General features: G+C 26.2%; 3 protein-coding genes across 4 annotated transcripts; all 3 read right to left on the bottom strand.

Annotated features, from left to right (window-relative positions):
- Positions 1-2,010: 2,010 nt before the first annotated feature.
- Positions 2,011-4,013, bottom strand: LOC127285763 (odorant receptor 67a-like). Of its 2 annotated transcripts, none has more exons than XR_007843627.1 (5): positions 3,653-4,013; positions 3,151-3,525; positions 2,813-3,017; positions 2,548-2,693; positions 2,011-2,417 (listed from the first exon to the last, which is right to left on the bottom strand). XR_007843627.1 is itself a non-coding variant. In XM_051311940.1 (5 exons), the coding sequence occupies exons 1-5, from the start codon at positions 3,967-3,969 to the stop codon at positions 2,367-2,369; spliced, it is 1,104 nt and encodes a 367-aa protein (XP_051167897.1). In that variant the 5' UTR covers positions 3,970-4,013; the 3' UTR covers positions 2,011-2,366. The 2 variants fall into 2 exon arrangements, 1 of the variants encoding a protein (XP_051167897.1); XM_051311940.1 differs by having other exon boundaries at positions 2,548-2,703.
- Positions 4,014-4,672: 659 nt separating this feature from the next.
- Positions 4,673-8,699, bottom strand: LOC127285774 (odorant receptor 45a-like). The gene is made up of 5 exons (XM_051311952.1): positions 8,598-8,699; positions 7,994-8,353; positions 5,153-5,357; positions 4,852-5,007; positions 4,673-4,747 (listed from the first exon to the last, which is right to left on the bottom strand). Exons 2-5 carry the CDS (start codon positions 8,329-8,331, stop codon positions 4,700-4,702), a joined length of 747 nt encoding a protein of 248 aa, XP_051167909.1. The 5' UTR covers positions 8,332-8,353; positions 8,598-8,699; the 3' UTR covers positions 4,673-4,699.
- Positions 8,700-9,616: 917 nt separating this feature from the next.
- LOC127285762 (odorant receptor 43a-like) lies at positions 9,617-13,496 on the bottom strand. Its single transcript, XM_051311939.1, has 5 exons — positions 12,927-13,496; positions 12,478-12,852; positions 10,172-10,376; positions 9,925-10,080; positions 9,617-9,722 (listed from the first exon to the last, which is right to left on the bottom strand). Exons 1-5 carry the CDS (start codon positions 13,310-13,312, stop codon positions 9,672-9,674), a joined length of 1,173 nt encoding a protein of 390 aa, XP_051167896.1. The 5' UTR covers positions 13,313-13,496; the 3' UTR covers positions 9,617-9,671.
- Between the last annotated feature and the right edge of the window lie 1,255 nt (positions 13,497-14,751).

Raw genomic sequence — 14,751 nt, 5'->3', positions numbered from 1 at the left:
CTATCGCTTTTTTTAATTTTTCAGTTATGTAGCAAATAAAGTTATTATACAATAATGAAATAATAAATAATTATTTTTAAAATGAATATATACAGATATATGAATATTTTTTTTATTTTTAAAACAAAAAGGAAGAAGATTAAGATTTTAGACGATGATGTTCTTATGCCATTTTCAATCGTCTAGATAGAGAAACGCAATGTTAAACAAAGAAGTACTTATGTTATATTCCTTGGTGTAAGAAAGAAAGGTATGCGTTACCTTTTCAGTTTTAGACTTTCTTTATAGCTTTTTCACGTGATAAAGGGAGAAAGCAATAAATTACCTGGGTCCTCAGAGTTATTAATTAATCCTCTTTAACAGATTGCAGGTCAAGCGAACCCTCATTTGCAAAATAAAGATATATCTTTCTCTCTCCATAACTTGTTCTTCTCTCTGTCACCGAAAACCCAGCAAGGGTCCGGACGTAATAAGTGAATGAATGAATGAATACCAAGATTATTATAGTTAATTTTTCCCCACAAAATAGACCTCCCGAGAGTGCAGAAGAGGGTGCCCAATGATGTGGAGAAGCAGTAACTTGCAGTCCGCCTGACCCAAATAACACTCCAATGGAACTTGGAGAGTTAGTAAGGACGGCTTTGTGTGGAATTTCTGCTTCCACATCGAAGTGTCACCCACCCGTACAATTGTACAGGCGTAATGCGTTCAAAAATCCCTCTTTAGTCGCCTCTTACGACACGCGATGGGTTACGGGAGGACTATTCTTGAACCGGTCATCCACGGTTGATTTGCACATAAGCCTAACATCAAGACAGACCTACTGCGTTCAAAACCCTTTTCCTCCGCCGAAATGGAGTCCCCGAGCTTATGATCAAGAATGGAAAAACGCCTCTGATAGCATAGAATGTCTTGTGATTCTTTTTTTTCCCCCACAAGATAGACGATACCCCAGAGCTGCAGTTTCTCCAAACTTGCGCTTAAGTCGTCTAAGCTGACTGGGATGCCTGGATCCATGAAAGACTATATTCCCAATGTTAAAGCAATATTTACTTTTCAACGAAATTATATTAGAAGACATAGAAAAATGATTTGGCTAGTCTCCTCACTAACGATATGTTCCGAAGGGGAGCGAGGATGGAAAAATTGCCGCTATAAGGTCTTAAGACCAAAGCGATGTTGCTGCAGTTGTTTCAGTTAAAAAATCTTTTTTTATACGAAGTTAGGTATTATATCACTGATCTCTATATACCTCTGGATAGGCAATGGCATTAGAGGAACGTTGAAAGCCTATCTGCCATCTTTGATTGTATGAATTAATTAAATATGTATAATTACATGAAAATGTAAATAATTTTACAGATGCAACATTTTACCAAATTGTACAAATGAAGACCTTTGTTATACCTGAAAAGAAAAAAAGTAGAATAATTTTTCGTTTGTTTAAAGTAAAGAAATACATACGTATATGAGAGATAAAAATAATATTTCTTTGATAAGAAAAAAAAACAAAAAGACATTTTCATAAAATAACAAATAAATAAATACAAAAAGATATCTTAAATAAAAAATACAAAAATTTATAACATTTTGTAAATGTAACAGGTAAAAAATATAGCAAATAGAAAATATAAAAAAAATATAATTCCGATGTGGTGCATAAAAAATAATGTAAAATACACAGAATTATGCAGAAATGACAATATACAAATTTAAAAAAAAATAAATAAAAAATAGGAAAAATTAATAAAATTTATGAAGGTAAAGCTATTTATAAAATGCAGTCAAAAACTATTCCGTAAACGTTTTGGATTAAGCTTTTTAACCTGAGTAAATCCGGATTACTATTTACTGATTTTCTAACTTAAAATTCCGCTGAATTATTCTAGACTCGTTTCAAATTATGTTTTTTAATTGAACTAAATTAAGATTGTTGCTCATTTTTTCAGAATCATTTTCGATATATTATCGTCAAATTTTTGGATTAATTTGTATTCTAACCTGTTTTGATTTCATCCAGAAAGTTCAAAATTTCAGGCAGAGTTCCCCCTTCACTCTTCCGTGACTGCTGGAAACAATTTAATTAGTAGACTATTTTAATATTCACAGTAAAGTTTTTCAGCAACTCTCATACAGTGCAAGATGTTTATTTACATAAAGTACAATTTATTCAAATACAAAAAAAAAATTGCACTCCTTTTTAAATTAGAAAATTAATACTTTATTTAATTTAAAACTGAATTAGTAATAATAACTTTTTCATCTTTTGGATATTCTTAAAAAAAATTCAGCTGAAGTCTACAATGTCAAATCTAAGGATATTGAAAATTTAGTCTTTTATGGAAATAGCAGATTATATCTGCAATTTATTGTGTGTTTCCAAGTAGATTGTATGCAGAGTAAGCTGATTTGATGATCTGAAAATCAAGAAAAAGTGTACTCTATAAAAACACTTTTTTTTCAAAACGAGCGGAGAAATAATTTTCAAAACTAAATTAGATCAAAAAAAAAAATTAGAAATATTTTCAGATACAAAAATATACAAACATTCATAAATGTTCTTATTGACATTACAATAACAGATGAACCAGATAATTGTATGGGTTTCGTTGTACGCATCATCATAACAGCAAGATCTCTTTTTGTTTTATTTGAAAAATCAGTCCAATTCATTTCATAAATTGCATCTGTAACTGCTGTACTCTACTTATATAATAGATTCAAATTTGAGAAATTAATTTTTATTATAAATATAATTATTATATATAGTAAAATATATTTATTTAATGACGATTACAATAATATTTATCACCTTTTGAATAAGTTTTTCTCCATATAGACAATATAGAAATGTCTGTGTCAATGAAGAACCTACAGAAGCTACCATCATCCAATACGTCGGATTTTGTGCATTTAATCTTGTTAATTGATAAGTAATAACACAAATACTTATAATTGATGCAAAAAATTGTACAAAAATAACCAAACCAAATAAGTCATTTAACATTGTTCCCAAGCTATAAAATTTCACATTATTAAATTTTATTGATTGCATCTGTTCTGTTATTTTCTACCGACGTTTGAATCAAGTTTGGAGTTTTTTCTAACTATACGGAAAAATTTATCTGCTTTTATATAATTATCACTTACGAATAAACATGCGTGTGATGTTTCATACAATCTTTCAAAACTTTTGATTCTTGTAGACATAAATTGATATTAGAATTTTTTTTAGCAGACATTTTTGAAAGTGATTGAAGTCTATGTATGCAAATTTCAAGTTGCGCACAAATTTGTAACATTAAAGTTAATGCAAATCCATCAACTGAAGCTATTATGTAAGCTGACATTAAAACAGCAATTGTTTGATAAAAATATGTAAAACAAAACATTGATTTAATATCCAAATTATAAGGATACCATCCTTTTAATGGAAGAGCTAGATTATTTCTTTTTAATAGAGGAGACATTGAAGTTGTTGCAGCAGTTATACTAAAAGCAACTAGAAATATAACAATTTTCCATCTGTAAATGTTTTTTTAATTAGATATTAAGAAAGAAAAAATATTTTTGGGTGGTGAAATTCTTGCGAAAGCAAAAAAGTTTAACAGTTTTTTTTTTCTATTTTTAACTTAGGTAATTGTAGTTATACCTGCAATCTTTTGAGCACTTTTCAAGTATATTCCATTCATAAAAATCTCTAGGTCGACAAAAGCTAACTAGAAGTTTGTTTTTAGATTCAATTACCGTTCTTCGTTTAGCTATAATATTCAGCTGTTTAATAAAAATAGCAACACTGTAAAGAAAGTAATATAAATATTCTGTAAAAATATTCATATCATCGGATACACGAAGAAGATACACGAACAATGATACTGAGAATGAAAAATAAAAAATAATCATAAAGATAGAATAAATTTGATACAACCAAATTTTCCATCTTGAATTCCAAGTTATTGGCTGCCACATTCCAAATATATAAAAAAGTGTGAATGAAATTTCACCAGTGTAGATTTGGTCTATATTTTGATGAAGCATCTTTTATTAATTTTTGCTATTTCAACCGTTATTGGAAAGTTATTAATCAGAAAGTTGTCTTTATATTTTACTTCGAAATTTGTAAAATATTTAGTCTAATGTGAAAATAAAAATAAAAATTGAAAGTACAGTACTGGGAAATATTTTATTATCATCTCTCTATAAAGATTTCTTAAAGAGTGCGTGATATTTTTTTTTTCTATAAAATTTTTCGAAACCCTCTACTTATAAATAATTCTGTACTTCCATCTATAAGAGGGTTGAAACAAGTAACGACATTTTTTACTGCACCCTTTTGACAATCAATAATATTATAAACTCTTTCTCTCATGGAATCCGTATTGCAGAAAAATTCACCTATATAATTATGTTTCGATCTATGCATAAGAAAAATTACCTTCTTACAAAATAATGCGCACAAAGTTCATTTTATCTTCCGTTGATTTTGAATCGTCAAACAAAAAATTTTTTTCAACTTTTCTCTGAGAAATACTTGCAATTTAGATTAAAAAAGCTTCTTTACACAAGGTTTGAAAATAAAATATAATAATTTATTATAAAATAATTTTTTTTTCCATAGAATTTTTTTTTATAGAAACCTTTTTCAATTTGTAGTATACTAATGCCTCCGTTTAGTCACAGTTATATTTTTTTAGAAGTACTAAGCATTTTTGAGAAGATTATACGCTGAATAAGCTGATTTTATTATCTGCAAAGTGATATATGGCAAAATATTTAATCCGTTTTTTATTTCATAATTTTAAAGATCTAAATTATTTTTTTAAAATTCTGTTTAAAATTGATGAAACCAACTTTTACAAATGTTTTTATGGTCATTACAGCAACGGATGTACCAGTTAATTTTATGGGATGAATAGCTCGTGTCATTATGATTAGAAGATCTTTTTTTGTTCTGTTCGTTAAATTAATCCAATTCATCTGCTGAACTGCATCAGCAACTGCTGTACTCTAATTTGTATTGTAAAAGAATTATTGATTTGCATTCTTATATTTATTGACAATAAAGTTATGTTTAAGTTATTTTTGATTTTTAATTATAGCTAAAGGGCTAAAATTTTTAGACTATAAACTTTTTTTTTTAGTGGATCTTCACCTTTTGTATAATTTTCTCTCCATAGAAGCAATAAAGAAAACTCTGTGTTATCACACTGCTAATGGAAGCTACCATCCTCCAATATGTTGGATTAGACATGTTTAGCCTCGATAATTGATAGACAATTGCACAAAGACTAATCATTGATGTAAAAAATTGTACAAATATTATCAACCCAAATAAATCATTTAATTCTTTTCCTAATCTGAAAACAATTCATTGCTGTTGATAAAAATTTCGGACTAATCTAAAATTAGTCCAAAAAATAGTCCGGTTTATTGTCAGGTTTTTGTTATCCGAAATTAGTACAGCTAATTCCAAAAATTTTTGCCGATTTATGTAACTAGTGAAACCGGAATTAATCAGGTCTAATCCGAAGTCAGATTTTTGCATTTACAGGCCTCGGATCGACTTAAAGGCACAAAAAAAGTCGTTTTAGTCGATTTATATTCCAAAAAAGTCGAAAAAGTCTATTTTTTTTATTTTAACAAAAATATTTTACAGATTTTTAAATAAAATTATATTTTAAATAATAATAATTTTGAAAAGTTTAAAGTTGAAATTTTTGGAAATAATTGAATTTCAAAAGATTTTGTTAATTTTCAGCCAATAATTAAATTTTACAGAACTAAAAATAATTTATCAAACAATTTTAAATAACATTTTTTAAATGTAATTGAATTTTCATAGATTTACAATTGAGATTTTTGAAATTAATTGAACTTCAAGTGACTTTTAATTAAATTTTTTTTTAAGATTTCACTAAACAATTTATTAGAAATTACGGACAAAAATACAACAATTTGAGAACCATTTTTAATTGAAAAATGGTTTCAGAAAGTTGAATTATTAAAGAATATTATAAAAATAGTTAAAAATAATTTAATTTCCAGAGAGTTATAATTGAAATTATTAAATTACAAAAATTTTTCGATGGAAAATTTGAGAATCTTTTAAATTAAAATTTTTGAAAATAATTGAATTTCAATTGAAATTTTAGACAATAAATGAATTTCAGTTGATTTTTGATTTAAAATTTTAATAATTAATTTTGAATTGAAAATTTAGAAAATAATTGAATTTTAGTTGATTTTGAATTGAAATTTTTGAGAATAATTAAATTTTAGTTGATTTTGAATTGAAAATTTTGAGAATAATTAAATTTTAAAAGATTTTGAATTGAAAATTTGGAAAATAATTGAATTTTAAAAGATTTTGAATTAAAATTTTTGAAAATAATTGAATTTTAGTTGATTTTGAATTCAAATTTTTGAAAATAATTGAATTTCAATTGAAATTTTAGACAATAATTCAATTTCAGTTTATTTTTGATTTAAAATTTTGAATTGAAATTTTAGACAATAATTAATTTTGAATTGAAAATTTTGAGAATAATTAAATTTTAAAAGATTTTGAATTGAAAATTTGGAAAATAATTGAATTTTAAAAGATTTTGAATTAAAATTTTTGAAAATAATTGAATTTTAGTTGATTTTGAATTCAAATTTTTGAAAATAATTGAATTTCAATTGAAATTTTAGACAATAATTCAATTTCAGTTTATTTTTGATTTAAAATTTTGAATTGAAATTTTAGACAATAATTAATTTTGAATTGAAAATTTTGAGAATAATTGAATTTTAATTGATTTTGAATTGAAATTTTTGAGAATAATTAAATTTTAGTTGATTTTAAATTGAAAATTTGGAAAATAATTAAATTTTAAAAGATTTTGAATTGAAAATTTTGAAAGGATTGAATTTTAGTTGATTTTGAATTGAAATTTTTGAAAATAATTGAATTTCAATTGAAATTTTAGACAATAACTCAATTTCAGTTGATTTTTGATTTAAAACTTTGATAATAATTAATTTTGAATTGAAAATTTTGAAAATAATTGAATTTTAATTGATTTTGAATTGAAATTCTGGTAATTTTATTTGAAATTATTGAATTTGTGATGAATTTCAATAAAATTATTAAAAATAATTTATTTAGTGATAAGTTTTAGTTAAAAGTTTGTTAAATAATTGAAATAAAGAAGATCTGAAGAAGATCTGCATTTTATACTAAAAAAACGTATTTTATTTAAAAAAAAATTTTTTTAATGTAAAAAAAGTCGCATTTTATTAAAATAAGTCGAAGAAAGTCGTATTTCTGAAAGAAAAGTCGGAAATAGTCGGAAAAGTTGTGTAATCAGTGGCCTGCATTTATTAATTGTGTATGATCCGATTAATTTCGGACTCATTTTGGATTGTATTACTTGTAAGTTAAATAAAACCAAATCATATAGATCAGAATTTCGCCTAAGAATATTTTAATTACAAATTAATACCAGATATAATACCAGATTTTCCATATAAAGATATCAGATTATTACGGACTTATGGCAGATTCATTTTTTGCCAAATACTTAATCCGGATTGTTGCATTTACTGTTTGCGGATAGTTTACATAAAAATTCTGTATTATTCTGGTCTCATTTTGGATTGTTTTTTGATATAACTAAAATCAAATTGTTAACGGATAATTACGGATTTATTTCATATCAATTTCGGACTGATATCTTAGATTTATCATTTCATTCAGACTTATTGATGACTAATACGTATCATTTTCAGATTGTTTTCATACAATTTCTGAACTAATCCGAACTGTATGTATATATTTAATCTGTCTGTATGTAATCTGAAATCAGTCCGAAATTTTAATTAGCGTCAATAAAGAATTCGGATTGTTGTGGACTAATTTCATAAAAATTCCCAATCTAATTGTGGCATTTCTAAGTTTGATTTTTATTTTTACAAGGTGCTGTTAATTCTATTTAAAAAAAAAACTTACGAATAAATATGTGTATGATGTTTTATACAATCTACAACAAGTCTTTTTTCATAATCAAAATTTTGCTTTTTCTGTAAGCTGGGAAGTAGGTGAAGTCGATGAGATATTATTTCCAGCTGTGCACAAGTTTGAAGTATAATTGTTAGCGCCAAACCTTCAACACAAGCTGATGTACATGCTGCCATTAAAATAGCAATTGTTTGAAATAAATATGTCAAGCAAAATGAAGCTCTAGATTCCAGTGTGTAGGGATGCCATCCTGATAAAGGAAGAGTTATTTCCTTTCCTTTTGTAAATGGGGATAAAACTGCAACTATCGCTGTGATACAAAATAACATCAGGAAGATTATTACGTTTGACCTAAACAAATTTTATAAAGTAAATTTAAAATTCTTTTTTTTCCTCATCAACACTGCTTTCTTATACATTTTCAGCAAAATCTTTAATTAGAAATTAAATTTGAAAAGTATTTTCAATTGTAAGATTGTTTTGTGTAGAATTTAACAAAAAATTAAATACGAAATTATTTGCTATTAAAGTACTTTTAGTTTAAGAAACCAATGTGTTAAAAATTGAAACAATAATTGGAAATGATAAGTATTACCTGCAGACTTGTGAACGTTTCTGCAGTATTTTCAATTCATGTAGATCACGCGGTTGACAAAGTTTATCTAAAAATTTTTCTTTCAACTCAATAATAATTTTACGTTTTATCATAATACTTATTTGTTTAATAAATACAGCGAATATAGCAAGAAAATTGTATAAATTTTCAGTGAAACTATCAGTATTTTTTGATACTTTAATAAGGTACATTAAAAGTGAAAATGTAAATGTAATGTAAATTGAAATCATAAACATTGAATAAAAATGGTATAACAAAATTTTACATTTAGAATTCCAATTTGAAGGCATCCACAGTCCAAAGAATGAAAATAGTGTAATTGAAATTTGACCTGTGTAAAGTTGGAATTCATTTTGAATAAACATTATTGTTATAAAAATTTTGAAAATAAATCGCAAAGTAAATGTTTATGAATTTATTTATAACTAATGGGTGATTATTCTGAGTGATCATGAGAATGCTACAATAATTTCCAATGAATACTTTTACTTAGTATTAGTAAAAGTGATGAATGAAAAAAATATAAAGTTCCAATCCATTTGGAGGAAACTTCAAGCAATACTTTTTTTTCATAAACATTTCTTTCAATTTTTCCCTTTCGATGCAAGTTAATAATTCAGAAATGTCGTTTGTGAAAGGGTGAAAAATAAGTCTAGTAGCATGATATCTTGACTAATAATAAAAATTCAAATGCCTTCACGAGAGTCAAGTTTTTTTTTGCAATACAGAATTATTACTCTATAATCAAGCATCGATCTGTGCATATTATAAACGGGTATATTGTACTTAGTCATTTTTCACAGAATTTGTTTCACAATTTTTTAATAGATTTTTGTTAACCTTTTGTAAGTGATATGCAAGATTATTTTAAAACTATAAATTCATTCAAGGGATTAATTTTGAAGTGATTAGTTGATAGCTACAAATTTTTCTGTTGAACATTATTTTTAAATTTTATTTATTAATCTAAATATATAATTTCATTAACATTGGATTATAGTAGGTTTAGATTTTGATTTTTTCAGAAATAACACTTATAACATAAAATTATAATTAGAAAGCACTGTTCAGCAAGTTGTACGCAGAGTATGCAGATTTTGCGATCTGAAAAACAGATTAACAAATTTTTTCATTGAGTTTCAAAAATCAAAAAATTCGTTCTGACTTTTACAAAACTCGATATATTTTCATACAAAAAAAAATTGTCCGATTCGAATTGATTTTGATAACCCGAAAGTGTTATTACACAAAAAATTCTAATATCTATATAAAAAAAATTAACTTAATTTAAATTTTATATACAAACTTTTACAAATGTCTTAAATGACATTGTAATAACAGATGAGCCATTCAACTCTATTGGTCGAGCCGCTCGTGTCATCATAATTAGAAGAGCTTTTTTTCCTCTATTCGTCAATACAGTCCAATGCATTTGCTGAATAGCATATGTAACTTCCGTGCTCTAAATCGGTTTGTAATTAGGTATTATAAAAATGGAAATGGAAATTATGGAAATTGGTGTAACTAAAAAATATATAAATAGTATTACCAACCTTTTCCATAATTTTCTGCCCATAAAAACAATAAAGAAAAGTTTGTGTAATTACACTGCCCATACAAGACAACATTAGCCAATAAGTTGAATTACTTAAGCTCAAATTTGTTAATTCATAGACAACTGCACAAAGACTTATCATAGATGAAAAAAATTGAGTAAAAATAACAAATCCAAAAATATTGTTTAATTGCTGTCCTAACCTAGAAAATAATATACTCACAATATCCGGCTATATCACAGACACTCCGGACAAAAATCTGAATCCGAAATAATTAATTTGTACAAAAGAAATTAAATGGGCATTTGTTCACCATCAGCCTAAATTCAGATTCTTGTAGACTAATACCAATTTTTTTTACATACAGATTTAGCATTAAAATTTTTTACCTGAAGAATTTTTAATTGTTTCCGTCTGCGGATTTTGATGACAATAAAGCAGACTGTTTTAAACTGATACAAGATTAATTTCTAATAAATTCGAAATTGTATAAAATCAATTCGAAAAATGGTTCGCATTACTGATTGAATTCCCAGTCAGTAGGGACGAAAAGTAAAAATTCAAGATCAGTATGGAATTTCTATAAAATCAGTCTACAATGAGTTTGAAATAATCTCTATGTGAAAAATACGATTTCCAATTCAAAATTTAGTTTGGTCAAATATCCTAATTCGAAAAATGTCCCGAAAAATCCCCACAAAAATCTGAATCCAAAAAGAGTCTGAAATATTCAAAAATCTACAAGTAAGGAATCTGCATTTAGTGCACAACAGTTTGTACTTCTTCCATAAACTAATTTCGAATTTAACTACGAACTACATTGAGACAAAGTAAAGAAAAAAATTAATTAAAAAATAACAGATAATAAAAATGATGCAATGGATTATTTTAGACTCATTTCGGATTTAGATTCCTAAACGTATTGGATCGAGATTATCGTATGAAAATACTCCAAAAATGATTTATCTGCAATCAGTACAAATGAAAAGGTAAATCTAAGATTAAAACGAAAGAGTTTTGAATTTTTATAAAATCAGTTCGCAACAATACGAATTTAGTTAGATAAAACTTAATAATAATGCGGAATTTGTATACGGATTTACTCTGTTCAAACTAAATCTAAAATAAGTTGAAAAAAATCCAGAATTTGTATGTAAAAAAATCAGCAAACACTCAGCACAAAAATCTGAATCCGAAATGATTAAAAATCTGTATAACAGCAATTAGATTGGCACTTTTTCGTCAGCCTAAATTCAAATTCCTGCAGACTAGTACCAAATTTTTACATACAGATTTTGCATTAAAATTTTTTGCCTAAATAATTTTGAATTGTTTCTGTTTGCGGATTTTGCAGATAAAAACTTTGAAATAATTTTGGATTCAAATATTTGACCGGAACTAATCTTGACTACTGCGAGCTGAATTCAGATTATGATAAATTCAACTCTTTAACTCAATACAGATTAAGATTTTTGTGCAGAGTAACTGCAGAATGTTGCTGATTAATTTCGAATTTTTTATATAAGAGTTCTGAATTATTTAAAATTTTTTTTGTACTATGATTTTTTAGTCGACTAAATCCGAATTGTTGGATTCAATACAGATTTCTTAGAAACAGATTTCAGATTATTTCGGATTCGGATTTTTGTGTAGTCTATTTATTGATTTCATACAAAAAAGAAATTCCGTATTTCTCGGGACTCATTTTGGATTAAGTTTTTTTTTTACCGATTGTTGGGGATTAATACCGGATTTTTACAAAACGATTTTGTATTATTCCAGACACATTTAGAATTGAGTTTTTTTTATCCAACTAATTTTGGGTTTGTAGATTTTGTACCTACAGATTCCGGAGTAATTAATTCTTTCAGAATTAAAATTTTGTCGAAATTCGTATTGTAACAAAACTGATTTCGAATTTTCTCGATTCTAATTGTGGGCACATTTCGGAATCAAAATTTTGACTGCAATTGTTCCAAACTGTTGGACGATAAATACAGATTTCTGTGGGATTATTTAGGACTTATTTCTGTTTAATATTTTGAGTGGAATAATCGCAGATTTCTTCTACATACAAATTTCTGATTATTTCGGACTCTTTTCGGATTCACATTTTTGTGCAGACTGTCTTTATGTTGTACAAACAAATTCGAATGCAAATGAATTCGTACGATCTGTACGAATTGGTATCAGTATAAAATTTTAGCAAAGGGAGGCTTAAGATAAAATTTGTAAAACTCAACTTTTGGAAAATGCATTCAAAATTTGTATCGTTTTTTTTAAATTTAATAAATACCACTTACAAATAAATATGTATATGATGTTTTGTACTATCCGCAATGAGTCTCGTTTCTTCTATCGAAAATTCAGAATATGATCTATAATTTTTTAGTAGATAAGGAAGCAAATGAAGTCGATGAAAAAGTAAATCCAATTGAGCACAAATTTGAAGTACAAATGTTAAAACTAAACCCTCGACAGATGCTGATGTACAAGCAGTCATTAATAGAGCCATCGATTGAAAAGCATATGTTAAAGAAAATAAAGTTTTCGATTCTAATTGATAGGGACACCACGCTGCAATTGGAAGTGTCATATTCATTCCTTTTATTATTGGAGACACCACTGCTACAATTGCAGTGACATTCAATAAAATAAGAAAAATTATTCCATTTAACCTATTTTAAAAAACTAAATTTTTGAATTATACAAAATTAAAACTATACAAATATTATTATGTTTATCCACTTACTTGCAAATTTGTGATTGTTTCTGTAAAATTTCCATTTCATAAGAATCACGTGGTTGACATAATTTATACAAAAGTTTGTCTTGTAAATCAATAATGACATTACGTTTTATAATAATTGTAATTTGTTTAATTAAAATAGAGAATATTGCAAAAAAATAATATAAATTTAACATGAAACTATCAATATTCTCCCAAACATTTTTAAAATACATAAACAATGTAAATGTGAATGTTGTGTAGAAAAATACCATAAAATTCGAATAAATTTGATATAAACAAATTGTCCATTTAGTATTTAAATTAACAGGTTGCCAAAATCCAAATAGGGACAAAAGTATAATTGAAATTTGACCCGTATAATGTTGGGTTTCATTTTGAATTATCATTTTCTATCGAAAAAATTATTTTCTTTAGAGAAGATTAAATAAATTTTTAGATTCAAATACTTTGGCATTATTAAACGAATTTAGTAATAAATAAAATTCAAAACGAAACGATTTATCAAGCATGATATCAGTTTAATTAATCGTAGACGTAAACAGCAGAAATTAATGATAAAAGTTACAAACGTTCTGCATTATACTATAGATATTGTAATATAGAGATAAATTTTTTTTTCAACTTCTATGATTCTCCCTTTTGATACAGATTCGTTAATAATTTAAAAACTTCGCTTTAAAAAAAGGGTGACTTATTGTCGAACGATATTGTCTATTATTGTCATAAATAATTCTGAAACTTGTATGGGAATCTATCTCTCTGGAAAAAAAAATTGTCTTACAAATTTCGATCGAATGTTAAAGAAGGCTATTCCTTAAAGTATATTAAAAGAAGTTTTTTTTCTTTTGTAATCAATATCTTGTAGAGACTTTCATTAAGTTAAAAAATACGCATAGCTTTTAAACACGGGAAAGTAAAAATATTTTACAAACTGTATTTTTATTTGTGCCAAAAAAATCCAGAAAAAATTTTTACGAATTGCAACAGTAAATAAAAAGGATTTTATATCCTAGGACAAAAAAAGTTATGTTACTTTTACAAATACCTTTTCAATAATAGGATATAACAGAAGGTTCGAATTATTAGAAGTTACTTTATATTTATTAATTGTAACTTATTCGTTATTAACCTTTTACTAATACACTCGGTGATTTGGATCCACGACAATTAGTGCGCAACAATACGAATTCAAATCATAACAAAATTAATCCGAAATCAGTCTTCAATGATTCGGAATTCGTATGTAGGCAATCTGCAAACAGAACGCAACAAACCAAATTTACTCTGAACAAAAAACTGAATACTAAATCTTTTTGTGAAAAATCCGATATTATTTCACAACAATCAGGATCCGGAATTTGTTTCTACAACATAAGGACAGTCTGCACAAAAATGTGAATCCGAAAAGAGTCCGCAATAATCAGAAATTTGTATGTAGAAGAAATCTGCGATTATTCCACTCAAAATATTAAACGGAAATAAGTCCTAAATAATCCGACAGAAATCTGTATTTATCGCCCAACAGTTTGGAACAATTGGAGTCAAAATTTTGATTCCGACATGTGCCCACAATTAGAATCGAGACAATTCGAAATCAGTTTTGTTACAATACGAATTTCGACAAAATTTTAATTCTGAAAGAGTTAATTACTCCGGAATCAGTAGGTACAAAATCTGCAAACCCAGAATTAATTGAATAAAAAAAACTCAATTCTAAATGAGTCTGGAATAATACGAAATTGTTTTGTAAAAATCCTGTATTAATCCCCAACAATCGGTAAAAAAAAACTTAATCCAAAATGAGTCACGAGAAATACGGAATTTT

This window comes from Leptopilina boulardi, unplaced genomic scaffold (genome assembly GCF_019393585.1).
Source record: "Leptopilina boulardi isolate dan_hultmark-lab unplaced genomic scaffold, ZJU_Lbou_2.1 LbouV2_341, whole genome shotgun sequence".
Lineage (NCBI taxonomy): Eukaryota > Metazoa > Arthropoda > Insecta > Hymenoptera > Figitidae > Leptopilina > Leptopilina boulardi.
Note: the sequence above shows the minus strand (reverse complement) of the source record. Positions and strands in the feature narration are given on the sequence as shown.

Excerpts from the sequence above, each read along its gene's own strand:
- LOC127285763 (XM_051311940.1), bottom strand. The coding sequence starts at position 3,969 with ATGTGGCAGCCAATAACTTGGAATTCAAGATGGAAAATTTGGTTGTAT. Across the intron at positions 3,526-3,652 it reads AAGTGCTCAAAAGATTGCAG|ATGGAAAATTGTTATATTTC; the intron begins GTATAACTACAA and ends AAACATTTACAG. Across the intron at positions 2,704-2,812 it reads GAGAAAAACTTATTCAAAAG|AGTACAGCAGTTACAGATGC; the intron begins GTGATAAATATT and ends TTATATAAGTAG.
- LOC127285774 (XM_051311952.1), bottom strand. The coding sequence starts at position 8,331 with ATGTTATTTTGTATCACAGCGATAGTTGCAGTTTTATCCCCATTTACA. Across the intron at positions 5,008-5,152 it reads GAGAGAAAATTATACAAAAG|AGTACAGCAGTTGCTGATGC; the intron begins GTGAAGATCCAC and ends AATACAAATTAG. Across the intron at positions 4,748-4,851 it reads CCATAAAAACATTTGTAAAA|ATAATAAAATCAGCTTATTC; the intron begins GTTGGTTTCATC and ends ATCACTTTGCAG.
- LOC127285762 (XM_051311939.1), bottom strand. The coding sequence starts at position 13,312 with ATGATAATTCAAAATGAAACCCAACATTATACGGGTCAAATTTCAATT. Across the intron at positions 12,853-12,926 it reads AAACAATCACAAATTTGCAA|GTTAAATGGAATAATTTTTC; the intron begins GTAAGTGGATAA and ends TTTTTAAAATAG. Across the intron at positions 10,081-10,171 it reads GGCAGAAAATTATGGAAAAG|AGCACGGAAGTTACATATGC; the intron begins GTTGGTAATACT and ends AAACCGATTTAG.